General features: G+C 42.6%; 1 protein-coding gene across 3 annotated transcripts in view; it reads right to left on the bottom strand.

Moving 5' to 3' along the window:
• Positions 1-8,875: 8,875 nt before the first annotated feature.
• The window catches only part of PIGW (phosphatidylinositol glycan anchor biosynthesis class W), a 176,056-nt gene continuing 158,356 nt past the window's right edge, over positions 8,876-26,575 (bottom strand). For all 3 annotated transcript variants that reach the window (XM_075335798.1, XM_075335796.1, XM_075335797.1), the window contains exons 2-3: positions 17,107-17,189; positions 8,876-17,019 (exon numbers count right to left, since the gene is read on the bottom strand). In XM_075335798.1, coding sequence (XP_075191913.1) covers positions 15,508-17,019 — 1,512 coding nt within the window. In that variant the 5' untranslated portion in view covers positions 17,107-17,189 and the 3' untranslated portion in view covers positions 8,876-15,507. The remainder of the gene's footprint in view (positions 17,020-17,106; positions 17,190-26,575) is intronic.

The raw sequence follows: 26,575 nt of genomic DNA, 5'->3' as shown, positions 1-26,575 counted from the left end.
ATATTTTCAGCAATAACGAGAGGAACTATAAACTTTCCCTCCCCAACATGCCCTCCCCCTCCCCCCTCAGCGTACATATTACCCATATCAATATCAAAGACCTTACATTTTAACCCTTCAATAGCATATATTGGAATGTATAGAACTATCTCTGCCCCTAGTCCAACATCTCCCAACTCTAATATTTATCCATATTGCAACCATGGATTCCACAATCTATCAAAAAGTGCAAGTTATTTCCTTTTCCCATATATGTTTCTCTCCATTCGAACAATATGATTAACATATGTGACAAATTCCCCTCTAGTCGGTGGGTCCCCCTGCATCCAGTGTTTGGCAATTACTTTCCTTGCCGCATACAGCAGTCTGGCTATCACTATTTTAAAATTGTTGTCTACTCTAATTTCTTCCACGTAACCTAGAAGACATACCAGGGGTTGTCTGGGAAGTTTACATCTATAAGCTCCTTCTATTCTGTTAAGAAAAGTTATCCAAAAGGGTGCCAACCTGAGGCACATCCACATCATGTGGAAAATGCCGGCATCTTCTCCATTACATCTAGGACAGTTGGAGTTACTCCTCAATCCCATTTTACACATAATTAGCAGGGATCTATATGACCTATGCACCACGTAGAGGTGGGATAATCTTGCTGGTTCACTCATTGATAATTTCGGTATGTATTCCAAAACACTATCCCATACCTCATCAGTGATCCCGTCTATCTCTGCCTCCCATTTAGTCCTAGTGTTTACAGGGTGATCAAGCAAATATGTATGCAGTAGGTCCCTATATATAGTAGATATGATTCCTCTTGTGGGTCCACTACTACACACATTTTAGTACTAGGTCTGCCTGTACCAGCAATGATTGCTTAACCCCCTGAGCCACCACTGCATGCACCAACCGTTTGTACTGGTACCACCCAAGTGGGGATATCCCAAACTCATCCTGTATTTGGGTAAACGATTTCAGACGTCCCTGGCTAAGAATTTGCCCCAAATACCATATACCTTTATGTGCCCATTCCTTAATTTTGCCTATCTTGTATATCTCAGAGCAGTTTTCATTGTCCCACAACGGAGAGAATTCAGTTATTGCTGTAATCCCTCTTATTTGCTTGATCTTCCTCCAGATTCTATTCATCAGGCTAAGTGTGGGGCTCGTTTTTACTACTCTCCCAAATGATCTGTCCTCCAGTCCGAACACTAATGATTTCCGATGCAGAACATGCCCTAACAGTCTGGATGCTGGGTCCAACACACCTAAATCTGCCCATCCCCTGAAATGTTGACTCTGAGCTGCCAGATAATATATTCCCGGATTGGGCAGTGCTAGCCCCCCCCTCATCCTTCGGTCTCTGTAGCGTCTCGAGTTTAAGTCTGGTTTGTTTGTTCTTCCATATTAGAGCACGGAACATAGAATCAATCTCCTTAAAGTGACTCTGAGGGATCCAAACAGGAGAATTGTGCAACACAGAGTATCTTGGGCATAAACACCATTTTAATAAGATTAATCCGACCTATTACTGATAATTAAAGCTTATTCCAAGCAGTTATCTTACTTCGCAGTTGCTTCAGCAAAGGTACTAGATTAATAGTAATGTAGTTCCCAATTGGCATGGATACCTGAATGCCCAGATATCTAAACTGGTCCACAACCCGCAGTCTGTTGACCTCATCACCCAGGATCGACCTATCCACTCCCGCGTCCACCTGAAACAGATTTGATTTGGTCCAATTGATAGTCAGTCCAGAGCTCTCCCCGTACCACTCGATCACCTGCATGGCACAGCTCAACGATGCCCCTGGGTCTCCCAGAAACAATAGAATGTTGTCTGCATAGAGGGCTATCTTCTCTTCTAGATGGCCATATACAAATCCCTTAATGTCTCTGTTCTGCCATATAGCAGCCGCCAGTGGTTCCACTGCCAGAGCAAAAAGGAGAGGCAAGAGCGAACATCCTTGGTGAGTACCCCTTTGTAAATCCACCGTGTGTGACAACATTCCATTAATCCTCACTTTAGCTACTGGTTTAGCATATAATAGCTGTATCCAGGATATAAAATTAGGGCCAAATCCCATATGTCTTAGCACTCCCCACAGATATCCCCATTCCACACTGTCAAATGCTTTATGAGCATCTAATGAAGCTATTAGTCTCTGTCCCGGATTGTCCACCAGCAGTTGCATGTTAAGGTATAATCTTCGTATATTTTTTGCCGTGGATCTATTAGGCAAAAAAAACCCAACTGATCCTGGTGGATTAGGGTAGACATCACTTCTGTTAATCGATTAGAGAGTACTTTGGTCGAAGAGTATTTCTTCCAGAGATTTGTATACCTCCACCGGCAGACCATCTACCCCTGTCGCTTTTTCATTTGCCATGCCATGCAAAGCTCTCTCTATCTCCTCAAGTGTGATAGAGAAACACAGTCTAGAGGGCCCTATCTGTGTAATTTTGGGTAATGTCATTGTACCTATGAAAGCCTCTAGGTCGCTCTGTCTCGTCTCCCCTCTAGTAGAATATAATTCCTCATAAAAGGCTGCGAACGTGTCCAGAATATCTACCCCCTCCGTAACCAAATCTCCCATTGTGGTGCGAATGCAATGCACAAAGGATGATTGTCTCTGGCCTGCCGTCACCACCAACAACAGATGTCCTACCTTTTCTCCCTCCGCATAAAAGTTCTCTTTTTGAAAAGCCTGCTTCCTAGCTACTTTCTCCAATAGCACCTTATTAACTTCTTCCTGCGCTGCTTTTAGCTTCTGCCTATTCTCTGGTGTGGGCTGTGTTACCATCTCTGCTTCTGCTCCCTTCAAGGCCTCTAAGCAATCAATTTCCCCCCTGTCTACTACGAGACGTACACCAGTAAACGTCTCTAAATAAAAGGCCTCTCAGGTATGCCTTCATGGCGTCCCAAACTACCAATGGATCTGCACTACCTCTATTAAGGGCAAAATATTCCAGAATCTCACTGGCTATACCGCCCATGTTAATACTTTTTACCCAAACCGGATGTAGCTTCCATTGTCTTGTTAGCCTCTCCCCTACTCCCTGTTTTTTAATAGATACCAGTATTGGACTATGATCCGATATTACTCTAGCCAAATATTCAACATTTGAAATTCCAGAATCCATCATTTCATTTCCCAAGGCCAGGTCTATACGGGAAAGCGTACCATGGGTCGCTGAGTGACAGGAAAAACAGGTCATCCCTAAATTCCTTTTCCTCCAAACGTCTACCAACCCCAATTCTTGAATAAAGATACCAAATGCTGTTACTCTGTCCCTCCTCGCCTCCCGTGAGTTTCTGCTCCTGTCCCAATAAGTATTTATGACATTATTAAAGTCACCGACCAACAAGAATGGCAAATTCCCACATTTAGCCGATCGCTCTCTCACCTCTAATTTGTGATCTGCTTTTTTTTAAACAAAATTAAACAACTGAATGAACATCCTCAGAGCCAGGTGAGTCCATAATTTTTGCCAGGGGTTGTATATTGAATTCACAGATGTACTGTTCTACAGTATATTGAAAGATAAGATGCTACCATCACTATGCGCATCTGTTGCATTTCTGAAGAACAGGGTGAAAGTGATTCAATGGCCAAGTATGTATCCTGAGTAGAGATGAGCGAACCTAAGGTTTGGTTTTCGAACCGAACACCAACTTAAAACAATTGAGCTCGGGTTGGAGTTTGAATGCTTTACGTGCAAACTTAACTTGCACGAGAATCGCTGTGCTTAGGTAAGCTTGGTCCTCAATCCAGTGCGAGCTGCTAGCAGTGTTTGAACGGCATGCACTGGAGATAACAGCGTGATCACATTTAGTGTGCAACCCCCCCAAAAATGTTTTGAAAAAGACTGCCCATCCTCGCCCAGCAATGATCTGCTTATGGCTGGCTGAATGTGGGCAGAAACCCAAACTGCCAATCACTATTTCTGAACCTCCTCGGACAAGGTTCGGTTTATTTGCTGCGAGCGAACCAAACGTCCAAAGGTTCTCTCATCTTTAATCCTGATCTCAAACCAACTGAAAAACCTATGGGGAATTCTGAAGACACAAGGTGAGCAGTAGGGCTCTTTTCCACCTGCAATTTGCTTGTGCGATTGCAATCCAATAAAACGGATTGAACTAGTGTTAAACAATGAGGCAATTTTGAGTAGGGGCATAGGTTAACAGAATTGCAACCTGAGTACATGGAGTGCTTTATAAAAACCTTACTTATTGGTACCCTAATTGGATCCTCAGACATAAGGATAGATTTCTTATATTACTAAGACCTGGACCTTTGACTGTTGACCTTGGCTGGAAAGGGGTTTGTTTTGCAGTAAACGTGTAAGGTTCCCTATATTAGAAAATATTTATGAATTAATATAATGCAGATATCTGAATAGGTGCCAGGACAATTGTAGGGGGGAACCTTCTGTGTGTGTTCTTTTGGCATATCTGCCGTAAGGTGGAAAACTGTTTTAATAATAAAGAGTTTTGTATTTATATGTCATTTTTGTAATAAACGTATTTTCAGAAAATTAGAAGTCTTTAGAGTCTGTGAAACAATGAGGCAGTTTCCTCTGTCCTGTTTTTTCTCCACACGAATCGTGCTCTCGGTGCAATCGCAGCATGCTGTGTTTTGCAGTGAGTCTCAGCTTATGCACCCCAACATCGCACTGCACTTGCATATCATGTGACTGCAATGCGGTGCACGCAGAGACATACAGCGAAGGAGATGGGGAGAAAGTGGTCCCTCCCTCTTCTCCGTTCCTGTGATGCGATCGCAAGATTGCATCACATTCGCATGACCCTCGGCTGACATCCGCAGCAGAGGGTCATTAGCATATCACTTCCGATGCTCCAACATCGGAAGTGGTACGCAAGTGGAAAAGAGCTTGTACGCTCTAGTCAGGCTCTAAAAGAAACCACACTTGAAGAATGGTATATGGAATGGAAATATGTCGCAAACTTGTTAGTTCCGTTCTAGGCACAGTTCTTAAAAATAAACCATAGAGCACATATAAAATATTAGATGTCGTAGTTTTGTTGTGGACTGTATTCATTCTAGCATCACCTAATTTGAGTAAAACAGTAGATTTTGTAAAGAAAGTTTTATTATTAATCTTACTTTCATTTTATAGGTTAAAAAAAACGTTCAATGAAAATCAGTCTTTGCAAAATTTTGGAAATTCTTCTTGTATTTAGTGAAATATTGATTAAAATTTTACTTTACAAAGGGGGTGTATTAGTTTATGCTAAGCACTGTACATCACATAGGATACACTGAGATGTCTGTTGCTTGATATCGGTTAATGAATAGACGTGGGCGAACCCGCAGATGTTCGGGTTTGGCGGGCCTGGCCAGATTAATGGTGTTAATAAGGGCTGTGGGGCAGTAAAGCAGAAGTATACTTACTGACTCTCCCGCTCGGCTGTCACACTACTTCCAGGTGTGCTCATTAACTCTCATACATATTCACTGCTTCCCCTGCACACCCTCTGTGACAAAGTCTCTGATTGGCTGTGGAATGAAAAATTAAACAATTGGAATAAAAATGACATAGGGTCCCCTGTATATTGATACCCAGCACAGATAAAGCAGAAGGATGTCGCAGATTTATATAATCCAAACAATGATTACTTGTAAGATAACATGGAGTTATAATGTTATCTTGCTTTAAATAAAGATGTCTTTCAGTTTTTATAATTCTGGAAACCTGGCAATGGGGGCTGCCATTTTATATTCCTAGTTTTAGCACGACAGTGCAGGCTCAATTTACAGCAGTTCATGGACATAGGCGATAGTAGTCTGATTCCGACCCCATTAGTTCTATTACAACAGAAATGGTAACGCCTATGTGGGCTGCCCAATTCACAGCCGTGGGTGTGTTCAGCCGCCATTTTTTCATACTTTGGACTGGGCTGCATTTTTCCCCTACTGCCAAGATCTGAAAGAGCAAGCAGTACCATCCTAACATATCCTAGAACAGTTTCGTTACCGACAGCTGGCAGCGGTGGATTACCGTCTCCAATGACACCCCCTCCCCACGCTCTACCCAGCACTCTCCCCCCACCGCCGGCGTCCATGCAGCAGAGCTGTGTGTGTTTGTTTGTGTGCGTGTATGCAGAGCATGTGAGTACTGGCGCCCCTCCCCCCGCTGCTACTGTCTCCACTGACAGCCCCCTGCACCCACCTACTCTCCTTGCTGCAGCCGCTGCGGGCATGCATGCAAACCAGTGCGTGAGTACCGGTGCCCCTCCCCCGCCGCTGTGTATCTAATCCTCTCCTATGTGCTACTGTCTGCTGAGTTGCTGTATCTAAACCTATCCTATGTGATACTGTCTGCTGAGCTGTATATCTAATCCTGTCCTGGGTGGTACGGTCTGCTGAGCCGAGTACCTAATCCTGTCCTGTGTGGTACTGTCTGCTGAGCTGGATATCTAATCCTATCCTATGTGATGCTGTCTGCTGAATTGTGTATCTAATCCTCTCCTATGTGATACTGTCTGCTGAGTTGTGTATCTAATCCTCTCCTGTGATACAGTCTGCTGAGCTATGTATCTAATCCTGTGATGTGTGATACTGTCTGCTGAGCCTTGTATCTAATCATTCCCGATGTAATACTGTGTGTTGACCTGTTTATTAATCCTATCCTGTGTGATACTGTCTACTGAGACATGTATCTAATCCTATCCTATCCCAGGGGGCATTGCTCTAGAATCACTGCATTGAGAAACACGTGATGGTGTCTCCGCTGTGTTGGATGTTGATCTTTCTAAGGTCAACCATCCTTGCTTATGTAGTCTTCTAGTAGGCATTGCTCCCACTAGCCAGTTTCCTACTCCACACTGATGAGGGGCAAATACCCCGAAACAGCTGTCTGTGGATGGATACCATGTTTGGCATAGATGGTCTCCTTGACTGGAGACTGCCCTTCCCATGGTTGTTCCTTCCCGGTGAAAGACCTGGCTAGTTTTTTGCCAGCGTTGAGAAACATGTGATGATGTCTCCGCAGGCTTTCTTGTTTTGAATATTTCCCAGGGGGCATTGCTCTAGAATCACTGCGTTGAGAAATACATGATGGTGTCTCCGCGGTGTTGGATGTTGATCTTCCTAAGGTCAACCATCCTTGCTTATGTAATCCTATCCTATATGATACTGTCTCCAGAGCTGGGTATCTAATCCTATTCTGTGTGATACTGTCTGCTGAGCTGTATCTAATCCTATCCTATGTGATACTGTCTGCAGAGCTATATATCTAATCCTATCCTGTGTGATACTCTCTCCAGAGCTGGGTATTTAATCCTATCCTGTGAGATACTGTCTGCTGAGCTGTGTATCTAATCCAATCCTGTGTGATACTGTCTCCAGAGCTGGGTATCTAATCCTAACCTGTGTGATACTCCTGCTGTCCTTGGTGACAGTTTAGACATTTCTTGTCACCAGCAAAATGGCTCAGCACTGTGATCCTAAATTTCATTCCCTTTGGAAGCACCCAGGTTGGGAGGGGGAGGTGTGATATCACACACAGGAGAGCAGATTCTGCCCACTTTACTGCAGCTGTAATCCAGCCCAATTCTACAGTGGGATTTCTATAGGATGTCAGCAGCTGCTCCCTCTAGTGTTTAACAGTGGAAAATATCAAACTTTTATATATATACATATATATATTTATTTAGCTTAATACTTTACATTTTTTTCAGTTATTGAATTTTCTTTTTTTTGGACGACACCTTCCCTTTAAAATATGAGGGACACATGCAGCTTTTTAAAAAATTATTTAAATAATTTTAAAAAGCGGCGTGCAGTTAACCCCAATTTTGCCTAATGTGGCATTGTGTTCAATGACTTTACCTGAGGTGAGGTCACGGAGTTCAATGAGTTCCCCTCAGGTCAGTTCACCTGCGGTCACAACTGGGGTACTGTATGAACTGCTGTCTGTGACCTCAGGTGAACTCACTAACATTCCCGCTCTTAAATAAAGGATTTTTATGTATGCTCTGTGTTTGTTTTACTTACACGACTAGTAATGGGGGATGGGCTCATAGACCACCTCCTGATTACTAACCTCAGGCTTGATGACCGCTGTGATGTTTTGACAAATCACATCTCAATTGCCACCACTCCAGGGAAATTGGGAAGAGCCGGGTAAAGCACTGGCATTGACTCATTTAAATGATGTGATAATTCCGGAGTGGCTACGGGCTGCTCTTTTTAGGCTGGGGGAGCCCAATAACCATGGGCATTCCCCAGCCTGAGAATACCAGACCCCAGCTGTCGGCTTTATCTTAACTGGATATCAAAATTGGGGGAGGGGGGCTGCACACCATTTTTTGAAATTATTTATTTAAATAATTTAAAAAAGCCGCATAGGATTCCTCGTATTTTGATACACTGCCAAGATAATGCACACAATTGGGGCTGCAGCCTCCAGCTGTCTGCTTTATCTGCGCTGGGTATCAGTATATGGGGGACCCTACATCATTTTTTCCATTTATTTTACACTCCACAACCAAGCACAAAACGCCAGCACGCCTGCAGTCTGCAACCAATCACAGACACGGTCACAGAGGGTGGGCAGGGAAAGCAGTAACTAGGCATGAGAGCTAATGAGCGTACCCAGAAGCAGTGGGACGGCTATGCTGGAGATTCGGAAGCAGTGAGACGGCTGCGTTGGAGATTCAGTAAGTATAATTCTCCTGTTTTAATCTCTATTTTGCTTCCTTTTAACTTTTAATGTAATGTAAAGCTTGTCTATGTCAAGTTGTGGGATCTCTGGCTTATAGATTTACCATCTTCTGGGAAATATGGCTGCCACAGAAAGGACATACTCCAACACAGTAATGTTTTTATTTATTTATTTAAAACTGTCCACAAATGGCTTTATTTTCTTCTATATGGTACATAAAATAAGCACATAAACCGTGCAATACAAAATAGTTTCACCACTAAGGGCACATTTCCATGTTCAGTTTCTACACATCTTAACCCCTTTCAGCCCCTGGGTGTTTGGCGTTTTTCCGTTTTTTTTTAAAACGGATGTGTCGCTGTGATGCCTGAGGTCGGTGCGAGTTTGTAGACACCAAACATGAATAGGTTTACTTGTATCTAAGGGGTTAAAAAAATTCACAAGTCTGTCCAAAAAAAGCGGCGCACGTTTTGCGTCATTTTCCGAAACCCGTAGCGTTCTCATTTTTCGGGATCTATGGCTAACTGACGGCTTATGTTTTGCGTCTTGATCTGACGTTTCTAATGGTACTATTTTTGTGCAGATGCTACATTTTGATCACCTATTATTGCATTTTGCACAAAACTTGCGGCGACCAAAAAACGAAATTTTGGCGGTTGGAATTTTTTTCCGCTACGCAGTTTACCGATCAGTTTAGTTGATTTTATATTTTGATACATCGGGCATTTCTGAACGCGGCGATACCAAATATGTGTGTATTTTTTTTAACCCTTTAGTTTTCAATGGGGCAAAAGGAGGGTGATTTGAACTTTTAGGTTTTTTTAAAAACTTTTTTTTTTTATTTTACTAGCCCCCTTAGGGGACTATATGGATTAGCAATCTGATCGCTTCTCCATATCATCAAATCTCAGCTACACAGCTGTGAATAGCAGATATGCTGCTTTAGTCTCATTTCTGGCATTATCCCGCCACTGAAACAAAGCGACTTATGTTAGCTACAGGCAACCACCGGAAGTCACGTGATCATGCACGTGACTTCGGGTGGGGGCGGGGTAAGTAAAAGTAATGGCCGCGCGCATATACATCTCGCTGCCAGATTTTGTAAGGGGTTACAAGTTGCAGTTGGAAAGCGATTCCACTCGCAATTAGCAGGCACACATGTCAGCTGTTGAAATCAGCTGATGTCACTATCATCGCTGTGGCGATCTACACACACAATCCATGACGTGACCAGTATGTCATGAGTCGTCAAGGGGTTAAAGGCAAAGCCAGGAATGGATAAGAAGGAAATATAAAAAGGATGACATCTGTAGGGAGTATGCATGTAAGTTTCACTGCAGGGGAAAAATAAAAAAAAATAAACACATACGGACAAAAAAGAAAAAACAACCAAAAACAAAAAACTAAACAAACCAACCACCATATGCACTATAATCAAGAAGAACTGTTCAAAGATTTATTAAATAATTTGTGATTTTTGAATCACATTTTGTAAACTTTGGCACAGATAAGAGAACGCAAGAAACCTCTACTACCAACTATTTAGTCTGTAAAAGTATTAAATAATAATGGAAACACCACAGTAAATCATTAATCATATAGCGTCAACATATTTAATTTGGAGGGTACAAGTACAAATAATATCTGGCATTACAGAATACCACATAATTCTACAGTTAAACAAGGAGTGAGGGCCCGAGGGCTCGCAAGCTTACAATCTACGAGAAAAAAATAAGAGTGACTTAAAAGATAAAAACTGCTTTTTGTGTATGGTCAGCCAGCTCTGTAATAAAAATGGATATTCATTTAGAGATTAAGAGATCAAGAGAGGTAATTATTCCCCTATACTCTGCCCTGGCCACACCCCACCTGGAATACTGTGTACAGATCTGGGCACCCCAATTCAAGAAAGACATCAATATATTGGATCAAGTCCAGAGAAGAGGCACCAAAATGGTAGAAGGTCTGCAAACCATGTCCTATGAAGAACTGCTAAAAGAACTAGGAATGTTTAGTTTAAAAAAAAGAGAAGGCCGATAGGAAACTTAACGATCTACAAATATCTGAAAGGAAGTCACAGTGCAGAGGGAACCACCCTATTTTCATTAGCACAAGGAAGTACAAAAAGCAATGGAATGGAACTTAAAGGAAAAAGATTCAGATTAGACATTAGGAAAAACTTTCTGACAGTGAGGGCAGTTAGGGAGTGGAAGAGGCTACCACAGATGGTAGTGAGCTCCCATCAATGGAAATCTTCAAGCAGAAACTGGATACACATGTAGCTGGAATGATTTAGGAAAGCCTGCACTCGCAGTGGGTTGGACATGATGGCCCTTGAGGTCCCTTCCAACTCTACCATTCTATGATTCAATGAATCAGTTACTAACCAGTATCTGTATATTTCCAGAAACAAAGTGCTACCATGTGCATAGAGGATATACAAATAATAGAAAGGGCCATAATCTGATGAAAAGGTAGGAAGAGAGAACTGAGAAAACCTGAGTGTGGTGGCACATAAAAAAAAAAAAAAAAAAAAAAAAGTGAGGTTATTTCATGGGCCTGCCTAAAAAGATCTGTTTTTAGGACACTTAAACTACAGATGCTGGGAATTAAACAGATAACTGGTGATCATGAGAAAAAAGTTGGGAGAAGGAGGTAAAGATTATGGATTATGTTAGTTTAGATTTAAATTACTAGCAGAACAGAAAGCATGCCTAGGGTGGTAGACAACAATGAGAGAGGAGATCATGTTTTATTCTGTAGATGGGCAAGCAGTGCAATGAATGGCAGAGGGTGAAAGCACTGGGGTCTTGTCTGCTGCATTCAGAAAAGGCTAGACAGTAGAGATGCGGGAATCAGAGGTTTAGTGTTCTGTGTTCGTACTAAATACAGACTTTAAAAACAAAACAGAGTTCGGGGACTTTATGTATGCAAACCACTTGCGCAAGCATCGCTGTGCTCAGGTACAACCAGTGCTTGGTCCACTGCAAGCCGCTTGCAGTGTTTGAACGGCTTGCATCAGGGATAACCGGATGATTGTATGTACCATGTACAAAAAAATATAAAATTAAATTGAAAAACCCCTCCCCCAGAAGTGTTCTTTTTATGGCTGGCTGCATGTAGGTGGAGACTTAAAATGCCGAACTAGTGACTTCCATTGGGGTTCAGGTCACATCCGGGTCCCGAACCCAACTTCATCTAAAGTCCGGATGAGCCCGCCAAACCGAACTTCCCCGAGTTCGCTCATCTGTACTAGAGAGGGGAGAGTTTCTGAGATGACCAAATAGTAGTGAGTAACCGTAGTCAAGCTTATAATGAATCATAGCAATAGTTTTATAATTTTTTTTTTAGTGGATGCTTCAAAATACTTCTCAAAGCATTTAAAAATGCGTGATATTCACTTTTGTAGGATTTTTTTCTGCTCATACAAAGTTTTTTTCTGACGCGATTTTGATGAACATCTGGTAGGGAAAAAGTGCAAAAAAAAAAAAAAGTTTTCTGTAGCGGTTGGTACTTGAAAAACTTATGTTTTTTTAATGTAAAAAACAAAACAAAAAACAAACATTGTATGAACATTGCCCAAGAGATTTTGCAGTTTTGAAGGTAAGAAATTTATTGGATTTAGGATACGTTTTTGAGGTGATCATTACACATGAGGATGCATGTTATTGTATATACAAAGTAAGGCTATGTTCACACAGGGCTTTTTTGGTAAGTTTTTTTCCAGACCAAAACCTGATTTTGTGGCAGAAAATCTCGTTTGAGTCATCTGCGTTTTTGGTACGTTTTTCATGTGTTTTTTAGTGGCGTTTTTGCTGCAGATTTGGTGCGGATTTGCTATTTTTCTACAAAATGGGTTGTATCAATGAAAAAACGCAGCAAATCTGCAGCAAAGAATTGACATGCTCAGTCTTTAAAACCTGACCAAAAACGCAAGTATTTGATAAAACAGTCAGGAAAAAAAAACCTGATGTGTTTGTGTGTGTGCATGAGATTTCAGAAATCTCAGACTTTGCTGGGACTGTAAAAAGCAGCTTTTAATTAGAATGGATTTGCATAAAACCAAGACAAATCTGCAGCTAAAAAACGCAGCAAAACAAAAAAGCCCTGTGTGAACATAGCCTTAAAAGAAAAAGATTTGAGTGAACTAAAACCCCAACACAGTGAGCATGTTATTTGAGATTTATGGTAATGCGACACACAAGAAGTTGAATTTTGGAAAGATCACTTTTCTAATTGAAGTAGGATATGATATTAGAAATAGCAGGACACTCTGGTGTTTTGTACTTGTGCACAGGAAATATTAAGAGAAATTGTGTTTAATTTGGAGTAAACAGCATAGAGACAGTACAGACAGTCAAATCTGCTGATAATTTATGTAAAAAGAAGCCCCATATAGTCAGAAAGAAAGGACCAAACATCAACTCTAAGGGGGAAGAAATGAGGAAGAACAACCAGTAAATGATCCACTGAAAGAGCAGTCAAGGTTCAGGGGAGAACATTCCCCTTAGGCTTCGGCTCCACTTGCGTTTTACATGGACAAGTGTAATCCGATAAAACATTGGATTGCACTCGCTCCAGTGTTAAACTATGGGGCAGTGTTGATTGGCAATTCTTTTCTCATGCCATATCGGCATGAAAAAAAGAATCGCAGCATGCTGTGTTTGGCAGTGAGTCTTGGTTCACATGCACCCATACAAGTCGATGGCTGCCTGTGAAACATCACACTGCACTCGCATGTCATCCATGTGCAGGGCAATATACGCATAGTCGGGAAGCAGAGGAGAGGAAGAAAGTGCAGAGCCTGAGCCGAGGGTCATTAACAGATCGCTTCCAATTTGAGAGCATCGGAAGGGATGCGCAAGTGGAGCCGAGGCCTAATGCGGGCGTCACACGAGATGAGCTATCGCGCGATGCATCGTCGGGGTCACGGGTTTCGTGACGCACATCCGGCATCGCTTGCGACGTCGTTTTGTGTGACAGCTCCGAGCGACGCAGAATTGCTCACTCAAATTGTGAGTCGTGTCCTCGACACTTATTTTTTTAAAAATTGTTTATTTTTAATGGCGCCGGTTGTTCATTGTACCTGGGGCAGCACACATCGCTCCGTGTGACACCCGGGGAACGATGAACACAGCTTACCTGCATCCCGCGACTCCAGCCGGCAATGCAGAAGGAAGGAGGTGGGCGGCATGTTTACATCCCGCTCATCTCCGCCCCTCCACTTCTGTTGGCCGGTCCCTTCAGGAAGTGGATGTTCGCCGCCCACAGCGAGGTCGCTCAGCAGGTAAGTACGTGTGACGGGGGTTTAACGACTTTGTGCACCACAGGCAACTAATTGCCCGTGACACACAAACAACGGGGGCGGATACGATCGCTCGTGCAATCGCACGATAGATCGTACCGTGTGAAGCCCGCATTAAGGTCATTAGAGTGGATCTAAGTGAGAAGTTGGTAACACTTGTTAGTCAAATGGTGCAAAGAGATCCAGAAGCATCAGAACAAATTAGGTACAATTAGATTTAGTTGTTAGTAGTAGGGGCAGTTTCAGAAGAGCATAGAGTCTGGAAACCAGATATTGTAATATTATGTTGTCAAAGGAAAGGATTTGCTTTGGTCATTCTCATTTTTAACCCAATGGTTCCAGCACAGGACACTATGGTGATCTCTGGCAAGGCAGTAAGTAATGAAATCCAGTTGTTTAGTCACCTGACTACCAAGGCCCAAGATTGGCTGCAGCTCTGATCAATCACTTGACCAATGAATTGGTTGTCATTGCTTCTTGAAACGGTCTTCACAGGAGCCACGGGGTTTAAATTGGGTTAGTATACATCATTTTATTTTAGTTTTTCCATTTTATACTTCTGAAATTTTTCTTCTCAATGATTATGATAATAACATGGTAAGTTGACCTAACATGATTATTTAAGTAATTAAATTGCTAATAAAATAAAGTCTTCCAGTGCATATTTTCTTAGAATTCTGCACTGCACCATTCCAGTTATTTGTCCTAGAAAGTATGAATATACAACACTGACAACTCAGCATAATGCCAAACTAACAGAAAATGTCACAGTATTGTTATTTCATGAGGAACACAAGTATTTACTACAACAGACATGTAAGAAGTTGACAGGTCTTCAAGTTTTCACAAGTCATATAATAATAATAATATCCTAACGTCATTGGATGGACATCTTTGCTAGAACCCACAATATTTGTTTTCTAAAGTTCCTGTCTTTTTCCAGTCAGGAAAGAAACAATAATTTGAATATTGAGAATAAATGTCATCTTAGGGCTCATGCAGACGTCCATGCCAATCGGTCCCAGCACGGACTGCCAAAGCATGGACTGTCTGTGGTTGACCCAGCCCGATTGGGACAGCTTCATACATTTTTATGAAGCAGTTACACTTGGGTTGGGATACCAAGGGCCAGTCCGTGCACTGTGGTCTGAGGTCAGATCAAAAATCAAAAACGTCTGAATGAGCCCCAACTGTTTTTTTTCCTCTAGAATATGGATTTATAACAGTTGACTTGCAGCACTCTAGAACAGCCACTAAAGAGTGTGATTGAGCTGTCATGTTCTTCTCCATACATCAATTATTTCCAACTATTCCCTGCACAAATATCAGCTCATCGGTGAAGGTGCCAGACTCCCTCTAATCTGATACTTTGGGCCTACCCAAGGGGAAGGTCAATATTATAGCACTAGTAAACCCTTTTAATGCAATGAAATCTAACCTACCCTAAGGAAGAGAAAATTTCTTCATTAAAACATTTTTTAAGTGTAATCATGAATTAAATAATCCCCCGCTGCTCACCACAGCTTAACAGTAATATGATTTATATGTAAAATATAAGAAATCAAACAGTTTGAAAACATGTACATGAGAAGTGCAAGGACAGCGAATACATTGTTACTGTGAATAGTATCAATCATTAGGTTTACCATACCAGTCAGTATATTTGAGTGCAAGAAGAAAAGCAACTGATTCCTATTGATCGCTTCAATGAGACAGAAATTGATTACTTTCTTTTTATCATTTAGGTGCAAAACATTCTTTGGGTAACTGTGTATAACGCTGCTTAAATTCCATGTACTAGGAACATCGCTTCCAGGGGTCAAATGTTTAGCAAACACCAAAACCAGATCACATAAAAATATCAGGCATAGAAAAGCCATACACTGGCCAACAGTCCAAATGCAAAACGGAAAGTTGCCCAATCTGCGGGAAATAGGCTCAACATATATTTGAACTATGATCATACTAATGAAAATCGTAGCAGATAGAACGGTGAACTTAAGAAATAATTCTATCCATTCTTTAACAAATATCCTTTTCTTTAGTAGGTAAGATCCAATCTGAACTCCAATCATGTAAATTCCAATGTAACCAATTACAGAGAATATTCCTTCTCGGTTTGCATTAATAAAACCATGTCGTGAGCCTTTTTTATCACTTCCATATAAGATAAAAGTCTTTAAATTAGTTGTTTCCAGCAGTATTTGATAACTGACAATAATAATTGTTGCCACATGCCAGATTTTGTGTGTTGGAATTAAAGTTAGCAGACATGATGAAAACACCCTAACAATTGCCAAAGTGAAAAAAAAGTTCCAATGAACTCCATACTCAGAGACGTGTTCATGATAATCTATCGCTTTCACGCTGAGAAGTCGTCCAAGTCCAAGAAAGACTAACGGCCACACTGAAATAAGTTGTTTTTTCACTTTGTGAAATGCAGACGTTTTTTCTTCATGTTTTGATCTCGCTTCTGGGGAAATAAGGGCATTTGCAAAAGTAAAACATCCCACACCCAGATCCATTACGCCAGTGCCATATGTTTCTGTTTTGGCATAACGCCTCGGAAACACAGGAAAATCCACAGCTAAAATAGAAATGGCTGTGAGCAAATTGATGAAAACGCGAAACGTTGTAACACATGGTACATTCCGGTCTTCCATTTGGGCATTTAAGAAGGTCTGGCAGATATTTGTAAAAGATGTGTTTTTGGAAGAAACAGTATTCCTGTATATCATGTAAAACCGCAAAGCACATGTTAATGAAATACATAACACCGCTAGGTGTAAGAAATCTGAGAAGACTGTGCAGGACAATACTTGTGGAAGCACTAACAGAGAAAAATCCAGAAAAAGGCAGTACTTCCAGGAATAAACAATTACACCAAACTTTTGATAAAGGGAAATAAGTATCAAACCCCTGCAAAGGATGCAAAGAGGTGTTATGCTTAATCCTAGCGAGATCTCTTCTATGCTGGTCCCATTCAGGTTTCTTACAAATAATTCTTTTAGCTGCTTTCCAGACATCTATGATTAAAAAAAAAAATAAAAAAAATAGTATTACTATAAATGAAAGTTTAAAAAAACCCCAATAAAAGCATTTTCATAAGTTACCTTTTGTTGACGAGATTTTTATATACTTTTGACTAGCATTCCTCGAAATTTAACTACTCCCCTTTTTCCTGCAAGGATGCCACCTGTGTTAAGAAACAATGAGTTGGTAGAAGCCAGAAAACAATCCTACAAACAAGCAAAAATACATCATTGCACAGTAGTTGTATTAACAAAAAAAAAAAAAAAACCTACAAAAATCACCCATGAAAATAAAGCGTTAAAAATTGCAATAAGGCCACTGGTAATATCCGGCTATGTTGGATTTTTTTTTTAAATCAGATCTTTTTTTTATTAAATTATTAGGGATCAATACAGAGAGTATTTCACTTTTCATATAACTGATAACAACAAACAGATAAACACATGTGATTTATAAATCAGGTTCTTTCTCTGCATGTATGTAAATATAATAATAGAGTTCTCAAATCATAGTTATATTATATAGCTTGAGCCTACAAACCTCGTGGCTCTACAAATAAACAAAACTTAAATTATGCAATAATGCCTCAGACTAACAGGAACACCTCCTCCATCAGCCGTGTCGCTCCACATCGTATTGCTATACTCTCCCGCCCCTCCCTCTCCGTGCAGTCATCCATGAAACCGTTCCAGTCCTCTCTCACCTCTTCATTCAAAGTCCATTTCGCCACAGAAAAAACTAGTTTTAATTCCCTTCCTCACACATGCCATCACTGCAGGCACAACAGTAACCGGTCCAGCATTGCATCCCAAACCAGTGCACTAGAGGGTAGGCCCGGCAACGCCATCCATGGCCGCCAAATGTTGTAAAACTTTTTCAATGTTTTTCTTTTTAAATAAACTCCCCTTTCCAATCTTATGACGTTATTTAATTTGTTTTTGAGCTCTGGTAATGTTGGTGGTAGAGGGTCTAACCAGTGATATGCAAGTAGCTTTCTTGCTTGGTACAAGATACGGGCTATTCCCAGAGCTGTTGGAGAATCCGGATCCACTTCTCCTTCCCATAGACTCAACAGGCACAGGCGGGGCGACGGTGGTATTGTGATATGATATATTTGATCTATAAGTCCCAGGGTTTGGTTCCAGAAATCACCAATGTGTCCACACTCCCACATAACATGCATCAAATGGGCATCATCCTGTCCACACCTAACACACTGTGTGTTTGGTCTGAGTCCCATCTTAAATAGTAGACTGGGAGTTTTATATACCCTGTGGATGAGATATATTTGAGACAGCTTTTGGCACTCCGATACCGCCAGTTTAGGAACTTGTTCCAATATATCAGACCACTGGCCTTCCGTCAGGGGACCGACGTCTCGTTCCCATTTGCTTTTAACAATCAATGGATGTGTTTCCAGATGGGCAGGTAGTAATTTTTTATATAGTTCCGAAATAAGACCCTTAGAGGACTCAGATGTAAGCAGCCTATGTAATGTTTGATTATGTGTCACTGTGACCGGGTTTGTCCTCCCCTGTCTTTCCAGTGCGTGTCTCAGCTGCAAATACTGATAAAAGAAGACATGCGGAAGGTGAAACTCCGCTCCCAGTTGTTCAAAGCTTTTAAGAGTATTATTTTGTAGTACTTGTGACACTAAATGGACCCCTTTATCCTCCCATCCTCTGAACCCTACTAATTTTTTAATTTCTGGCAAGTCGGGGTTCTGCCACAGTGGCCAGAGCTCTGTAGGTCCGCTTATCCCCAAAAGAGACTTACCCCTGTCCCACACCCGGAATATCATAGCCAGTGTGGGATATCGTGCCCCATTTATCTGTCTTTGTCCCACATCCAACCGGCAACCTGGGTACTTCCATACTGATCCCTCTCTCACTATATCACCACTGGTATCATACCCTCCTTCTTTGCCCCAACCCCTCAGATGTTGCATCTGGGAGGCTATATAGTATATATATGGGTTTGGTACCGCCAGTCCTCCCTCCTCCTTTCCCCGCTGTAGCACTTCCAGTCGAATCCTAGCTTGCTTTTTCTTCCAAATAAGTTCCCGGAATATTGTATTAATTTTTACAAAAAATTCCCTACATATCCACACTGGAGAATTATGTATAAGGTATAGTAATTGTGGCATCATTACCATTTTAATTAAATTGGATCTGCCGATATTTGATAGCGGCAAACGGCACCAGGTATGCACTTTTGCTCTGAATCGCTGTAACAGGGGTTCCAGATTTAGGGCCTGGAAATCCTTCGGGATTGGGCTGTCAATTACTCCCAGATATTTAAACTCCCGGACCACAGGAACTGGAATCTGTAAGTCCGAAAAGTCCCCCGGAAGGGGGTCCAACGGCATTAAAGCCGACTTGGACCAGTTGATTCGTAGACCAGACCTCTGTCCAAATTCCCGAATGATATTCATTGCCGGCAAAATCGAGGAACGTACCCTGTCTAAATATAAGAGTAGATCGTCTGCGTATAATGATATCTTTTGTTCCACGGCTCCACACCGAAATCCCTCTACCTCCCTGGATTTCCGTATTGCCACTGCCAACGGCTCCACTGCAGTCGCGAATAGCAAGGGTGAAAGCGGGCACCCCTGTCTAGTACCTCTTCCAAGAGGAAAAGACTCGGAGACCCTGCCATTAACCCTAACCTTCGCCACCGGTGAGTCATATAGCAGTTTTACCCAATTTATGAATCTATGTCCAAAGCCCATTTTCCGAAGTACAGCCCACATATATTCCCATTCAAGGCTATCGAACGCCTTAGCGGCGTCTAATGACAAAATTGCCCTTTCCCCCGGTACCTCAGAACTATGTTGAATTCCCAAATATAATTTCCTGAGATTCATAGATGTGGCTCTGCATGGAATGAATCCTGTCTGATCACTCTGCACTATAGATGAGATGACTCGGGACATCCTATTGGCGAGCACCTTGGCCAGCAATTTAATGTCTGTTTGTAGGAGAGAGATTGGGTGATACGAATCCGGGATCTCTGGATCTTTTCCGGGTTTTAATATTAAGACTATTAAGGCTTCCCTCATAGAGGGCGGGAGGACCCACTGCCTTTCAGCCTCTTCAAATACCTTAAGTAGTTTGGGTAGCAGTAAGGGTGCATACGCTTTATAAAACTCTCCAGGCAGGCCATCCGTTCCCGGAGCTTTTTCATTTTGTGTCTGGCCAAGCGCTTCCTCCAGTTCTTCCAATGAGATGTCCCGGTCCAGCAATTCCCTGTTTACATCACTCAGTGTAGGAAGAGAGAGAGCATCCAAATACTGCTCAATCTCTGTCTCCGTGAGGTCACAGTCTGATGTGTATAGCCGCATATAATACCTCTTTATTTCTCTTATTATATCCTCGCTTGCTGTTACAAAGTCACCCGATTCCGTCTTTAACCTATTTATATAAGAAGATCCTTCCTGTGCTCTAATGACTGTGGCCAGTAGGTGCCCCACGCCCTCCCCCGCCATAAAATAATTTTGTTTAAGGAAATAACGTTTATTTTCTGCCACCGACATGAGATTTTCTTTGAGTGACATCTGTGCCTTCTCTAGAGTGTGTTTAGTTTCTACTGTCGGGTTGAGCACCACCGCAGCCTCCGCATCAGATACCTCCTGAATCAGACTCTGGGTGTAACATTTGGTTTGATTTTTGCGTATGCATATTTCTCTAATATATATGCCCCTTACCACAGCTTTCATAGAGTCCCAAACTATGTGTGGCGGTGCAGAGCACTCATTAAGATGAAAGTATTCCAGAATGTTATCATATAAAGATCCCCCAATAAGCTGGATCCAGAAGGGATTAAGTTTCCAGATAGGCCTGGGCAGAGCGAGGGGGTTTCCCCATGCAAGCGTAACATGTAATGGTGAGTGATCAGATACACTTCTAGGTAGGTAGGCCACCTTTTGTGTATATGAGGCCATAAGTGCGTTTCCAATAGCCAGGTCTATCCGTGACATGGTGTGGTGGGAGCTAGAGTAACAGGAGAATTGTTTGGTTGTGGGGTGTTGGGCACGCCAAAGATCTACAAAACCCAGCTCCGTTAGCATTCTAGCAAATGAAGTCGGGGCGGCGTTCTCCGATATGTTTCCCGAGTGTAATTTATCTAGATAGGGATGTAAGTAATTATTAAAATCCCCTATCAAAAGCGTTGGCACAGATGGAAGGGAATCTAAAATAGACAATATCCTTTTTACCGGTTCGACTGAATATGGTGGAGGGATATATATCGCAACCAGAATAAATTGTATACCATACAGCATGCAAAGCAAACAGACAAATCTGCCCCCCGGGTCAATCACTGATTTGGTACATGAGAACGGGATGGATTTGTGCACCAACACACTCACACCCCGTGCATGGGTCGAGTATGTGGAATGATATTCATGCGCGATCCATCCCTTCCTCAGCCAATGAACATTATCCCTGACCATGTGGGTCTCGGAGAGACATAAAATAGCCGGTAAAAGTTTCTGTAGGTGAGTAAATATAGCACATCTTTTGTTCGCATCTCCGAGCCCTCTAACATTCCACGCTACAATATTTAAAGATGTCGCCATAAGCGTAGACTAAGATATGATCCGGACGGATACTTCATACCTGGAGGAGAGAGGCGTTCTCCACCGATTCTCAAAAACATTAGGTTGAGCGACACGACTGAGGCACACCACACTTCCCAAACAGATTGCATCATACAACAATAAACAAGAAAAACATGGAGAGAGATAGGGCTCTGCACACCAGTGCGCAGTGCCCCTGCCCTCAAACTCAAGTGTATCTTACACATTTCTCCCAAATAGAGAGAATCAGGGCTAAAAACACGCCCCAAGTCCATGCAGGGAGGGGGGTCCACAACTCGCTAGTGCAGCGTGTGTCCACAATGAACCGGCCGTCTCCCAACCTGGATCCTAGATGAATTTAACTGTAATGAGCTCACCAGCATAGCGTCCCAAACAAAAACAACGCCTGGCGGCAGAAAGGGAAATCTCAGGTATTCTTCCTCCTCAGGGATCTCTCATTGATATCCAGCCAAGACAATGCCGCCCCAGCCGTATCAAAAAAATGAGTCTCTCCGTTCGCAGCAATCCGCAGCTTAGCAGGGTACATCATGGAGTATGGCACTTGCAGGTTGCGCAGTCGTTTTTTGATCTCAATAAATTGCGCTCTTTTACGTTGCACTTCCATGGAGAAATCAGGAAATATTGATATCTTCCTCCCATCAATTGCAAGTTCTTTGATATCTCTGGCTCTGCGCAGGATAGTGTCCCTATCTTTATAGTGCAGTAGTTTAATCAGAATAGGACGTGGGGGTGCTCCCGGCTGTGGGGCACGCGCAGGGACCCTGTGCGCCCTTTCAATGGTGAAGAAAGAGGATAGTATGTCTTTTCCCATGGTGTCTTTAAGCCATTTTTCAAAGAAATTCAGTGGGTCATTGCCGTCCATCCTCTCTGGGACCCCCACCAGTCGCAAATTACTTCTGCGGGAGCGATTTTCCAAATCATCCACCTTGTTTAGCAGTGTGGAGATATTTTGCGTGGCCTTTCCCAGCTCTCGTGACATTGGTGGTAATTTATCCTCTGTTGTACTCACTCTTTCCTCCAGCTCCCCCATTCTGACAGTCACCCCTTGCAGCTCACGTTTAATACAGGCCATATCTGAGGTGACAGTTCCCATCTGGCTGCTTAGAGTGGCCAATGTGGTATTGCAAGAGTTAATTGCTGCCAGAATGTCTCTCAGTATGGCCTCAGTGAAAACAGGTGTTGTTTGCTCCACATCTCCCCCTCCTCCCTCTGCCAGCACAGGCCTGTGTGTCTGCATACCTTGTTCTGCTGAACATGCAAGGCCCAGGGTACTCACAGTCTCACCATCGGGTATGTTTTCTCCCTGCTCCAGGGCCCGTTCAGCGCTGCCATCGGGTGCCTCGTTGCAGGTAGGCTCTGTGCCAGGGGCCACTCTGGCAAACCGCTCCAACCTGCTTGCTACTCCCACTGCTCCAGCTCGGGATGGTGTGGATGCCGGCGGCGCCATATTGGATTCTTCAGAGGCACGCTCCTGCGCATCTCTGTCCCTTTTATTGCTGCTGCGCGTCGGCATATCCTGGCTGTGCTCGCTTCCCCGGGTGTTATAAGTAGTGTTGCAGCCCTCCAGGGTCGGTAGTGCCTGTCAGCAAGGCTGGTGTGCAGGATAATTCAGGATCCAGGCAGGAGCTCACCCACGCTGCTTCCTCTCTACATGAGGTCCAGGCCACGCCCCCCTATGTTGGATTTTTGAGATTCTTTATAAAGGATTCCAGACAGTTTATTTTTTAATGTTTACTTTTCAAGCTTCACACGTGACATTTTTGCAGTTGCATTTTACAGTGCCTGAAATGTAAATGAGATTTCAAACTACCGAGTGTTTTTTCTTCCTTGTGTTTCTTGAACCACTGGGCAGTTTGTTTGTTTTTTTTTTAAATCTGCAGCAGGTCAATTATTTTAGTATTTTTGCATATTTTTTCACTTATACAACTGAATGGAAAAAAAATGCAATTGAAAATGCTGCAAAAACACATTCAAAACCTTGAATGCCCGTACCGTATGCAGCATTTTTCCTGTCAACACTATAGCTTTTGGTGCAGAAAAGTCCGCATGTAGGCCACGTGCACATGGTGAGTATTTGAGTTTCTTACCTCAGTGTTTGTAAGCCAAAACCAGGAGTGGAACAATAAGGGGAAAACTATAATAGAAACACAGGCTGATATGTTTCATTTATCAACCCTTAAGGCCCCGTCACACAGAGATAAATCTTTGACAGATCTGTGGTTGCAGTGAAATCATGGACATATTGTTCCATTTGTACACAGCCACAAACCTGGCACTGATTGTCCACAATTTCAATGCAACCACAGATCTGCCGCAGATTTATCTCTGTGTGTAACAGGACCTTTAATCCTAAACAGCGTGGAATTCAACATTGTCCACCCGTGGATTTCAGCAGGTCTTTTTAGATTTGCGGATGTGGTGGACAAGGACACATTGAAAATACACCAATTTGATTTTCTTAAATCCAACCGTGAGTTCTTCCATATTCAAATAAAACATTTGGCACTATTGCTTTATGGTTCATCAGGAGTTTCTCAGCCAACTGAATTTGAAAAGCTTTGTAGGAGAGGCCCATCAACAAAAGGGTTAATATCAGATATCTATAGGTTAATTAATTCCCCTCAAGTCAATCCTTTTAAAAAACACGTTCATATGTGGTTAGGTGGGAGTCTTTCCTGGGGAGGGATCTTTCCCCACAGACATGGCAATATATTAGGGATAAGGCGGCTAAAACCTCCATATGTACCTCATAAAAGTAAAATCAATACAAGATCATGTAGTTTTGGTATCATACCCCAGAGTTCCTAAAAAATTAAATCCTCAACTCCCAAGTGTATGCTGGCGTAGTGATTTGTTGGTTGGGTCACACTTTCACATATTTTGGACCTGCCCTAGGCTGTCTGAGTTTTGGGCCTCAGTGAAAGGCTGATACAAGAGGTTCTTTTTGTGGAGGTGGGGCTTGTTCCGGCAAACTACCTTCTTATGCCCTGTGCCCACGCTGCGTACTTTGACGAGGATTTTGATGCAGATTTTCAGAAATCTGCATGTCCATTGTAAAGCCCGCAAAGTCTATGAGAATTCAGGAGTTCTGTGACCACGTTGAGCATTTTTCCCTTGCGTATTTGGTGCAGATTTCTTTTTTTCTGCACCAAATACGCTAGGGAAAAATAAGCAACGTGGGCACAGTACATCTGAATTCTCATAGACTTTGCTGGCTTCACAATGGACATGCAGATTTTGCTGCAGATTTCTGAAAATATGCGTCAAAACTACACAGCGTGGGTACTGGGCCTTAATGTCACTTCTGGAGGGTTGGGGGAGAATTCAACTAAACTGTTATTACACCTTTTAAACAGCAGCCAGATGCATGATTGCTCTCCATTGGGAAGTCCAATCCCCTGCCTTATTGGGATTTACTAACCAGAATTTCTGACATTCGCAGAATGGAATATTTGACGGCACTGCTGAATGCTACAGTTGATAGTTTTGAAAGTACAGTGGCACCTCTGTTTACGAGTAACTTGGTGTGTGAGTATTTCGCTATACGAGCAAAGTTTGCTGTACATTTGTAACTCTGTTTACAAGCAATCTTTGCTGTACGAGCAAATACCGCACACACTTCCGGTTCCGTACTTTCACCGTGCTGTGACCCGCTCTTGCAATCTACACAAACACATATTATGCTCACCTTGCCCTCCGTTCCCTCGGCGGCCTCCTGGTTCTTGTAGTCCGCAGGTATGTGTATCCAGTAACCATTGCGACGATGCAGGAACTTATGCTGTCAGCAATTCTCAAAGACAGTGCGCTGACCAATCAGAGGCAAACGGCTCATGCGTATGACGTTGACGCTGACAGCGGAAGCTCCTGCATCGTCGCGATGGTTACCAGATACACATACCTGCGACCTACAAGAACCAGGAGGCTGCCGAGGAAATGGAAGGTAAGGTGAGCATAATATGTGTGTGTTTGTGCGTGTGTGGAATGGCACAATAGGGGACCAGGATGGGACATTGCACAAGTTGTGGAATGCATTGTCTGAGTTTCAAATTATTTCCTATGGGAAATTTTGCTTTGCTAGATGAGTAACTTGGTTTTCTAGCACACTCCCAGCACGGATTGTTCTTGTAAACAAAGGTTCCACTGTACCTGGGCTCCCTAGGATTATACAGTTAGGTCCAGAAATATTTGGACAGTGACACAATTTTCGCGAGTTGGGCTCTGCATGCCACCACATTGGATTTGAAATGAAACCTCTACAACAGAATTCAAGTGCAGATTGTAACGTTTAATTTGAAGGTTTGAACAAAAATATCTGATAGAAATTGTAGGAATTGTACACATTTCTTTACAAACACTCCACATTTTAGGAGGTCAAAAGTAATTTGACAAATAAACCAAATCCAAACAAAATATTTTTATTTTCAATATTTTGTTGCGAATCCTTTTGGAGGCAATCACTGCCTTAATCTGGAACCCATGGACATCACCAAACGCTGGGTTTCCTCCTTCTTAATGCTTTGCCAGGCCTTTACAGCCGCAGACTTCAGGTCTTGCTTGTTTGTGGGTCTTTCCGTCTTAAGTCTGGATTTGAGCAAGTGAAATGCATGCTCAATTGGGTTAAGATCTGGTGATTGACTTGGCCATTGCAGAATGTTCCACTTTTTTGCACTCATGAACTCCTGGGTAGCTTTGGCTGTATGCTTGGGGTCATTGTCCATCTGTACTATGAAGCGCCGTCCGATCAACTTTGCGGCATTTGGCTGAATCTGGGCTGAAAGTATATCCCGGTACACTTCAGAATTCATCCGGCTACTCTTGTCTGCTGTTATGTCATCAATAAACACAAGTGACCCAGTGCCATTGAAAGCCATGCATGCCCATGCCATCACGTTGCCTCCACCATGTTTTACAGAGGATGTGGTGTGCCTTGGATCATGTGCCGTTCCCTT

This window comes from Anomaloglossus baeobatrachus, chromosome 2 (assembly GCF_048569485.1).
Source record: "Anomaloglossus baeobatrachus isolate aAnoBae1 chromosome 2, aAnoBae1.hap1, whole genome shotgun sequence".
NCBI lineage: Eukaryota > Metazoa > Chordata > Amphibia > Anura > Aromobatidae > Anomaloglossus > Anomaloglossus baeobatrachus.
This window is presented reverse-complemented; position numbering and strand designations above follow the sequence as displayed.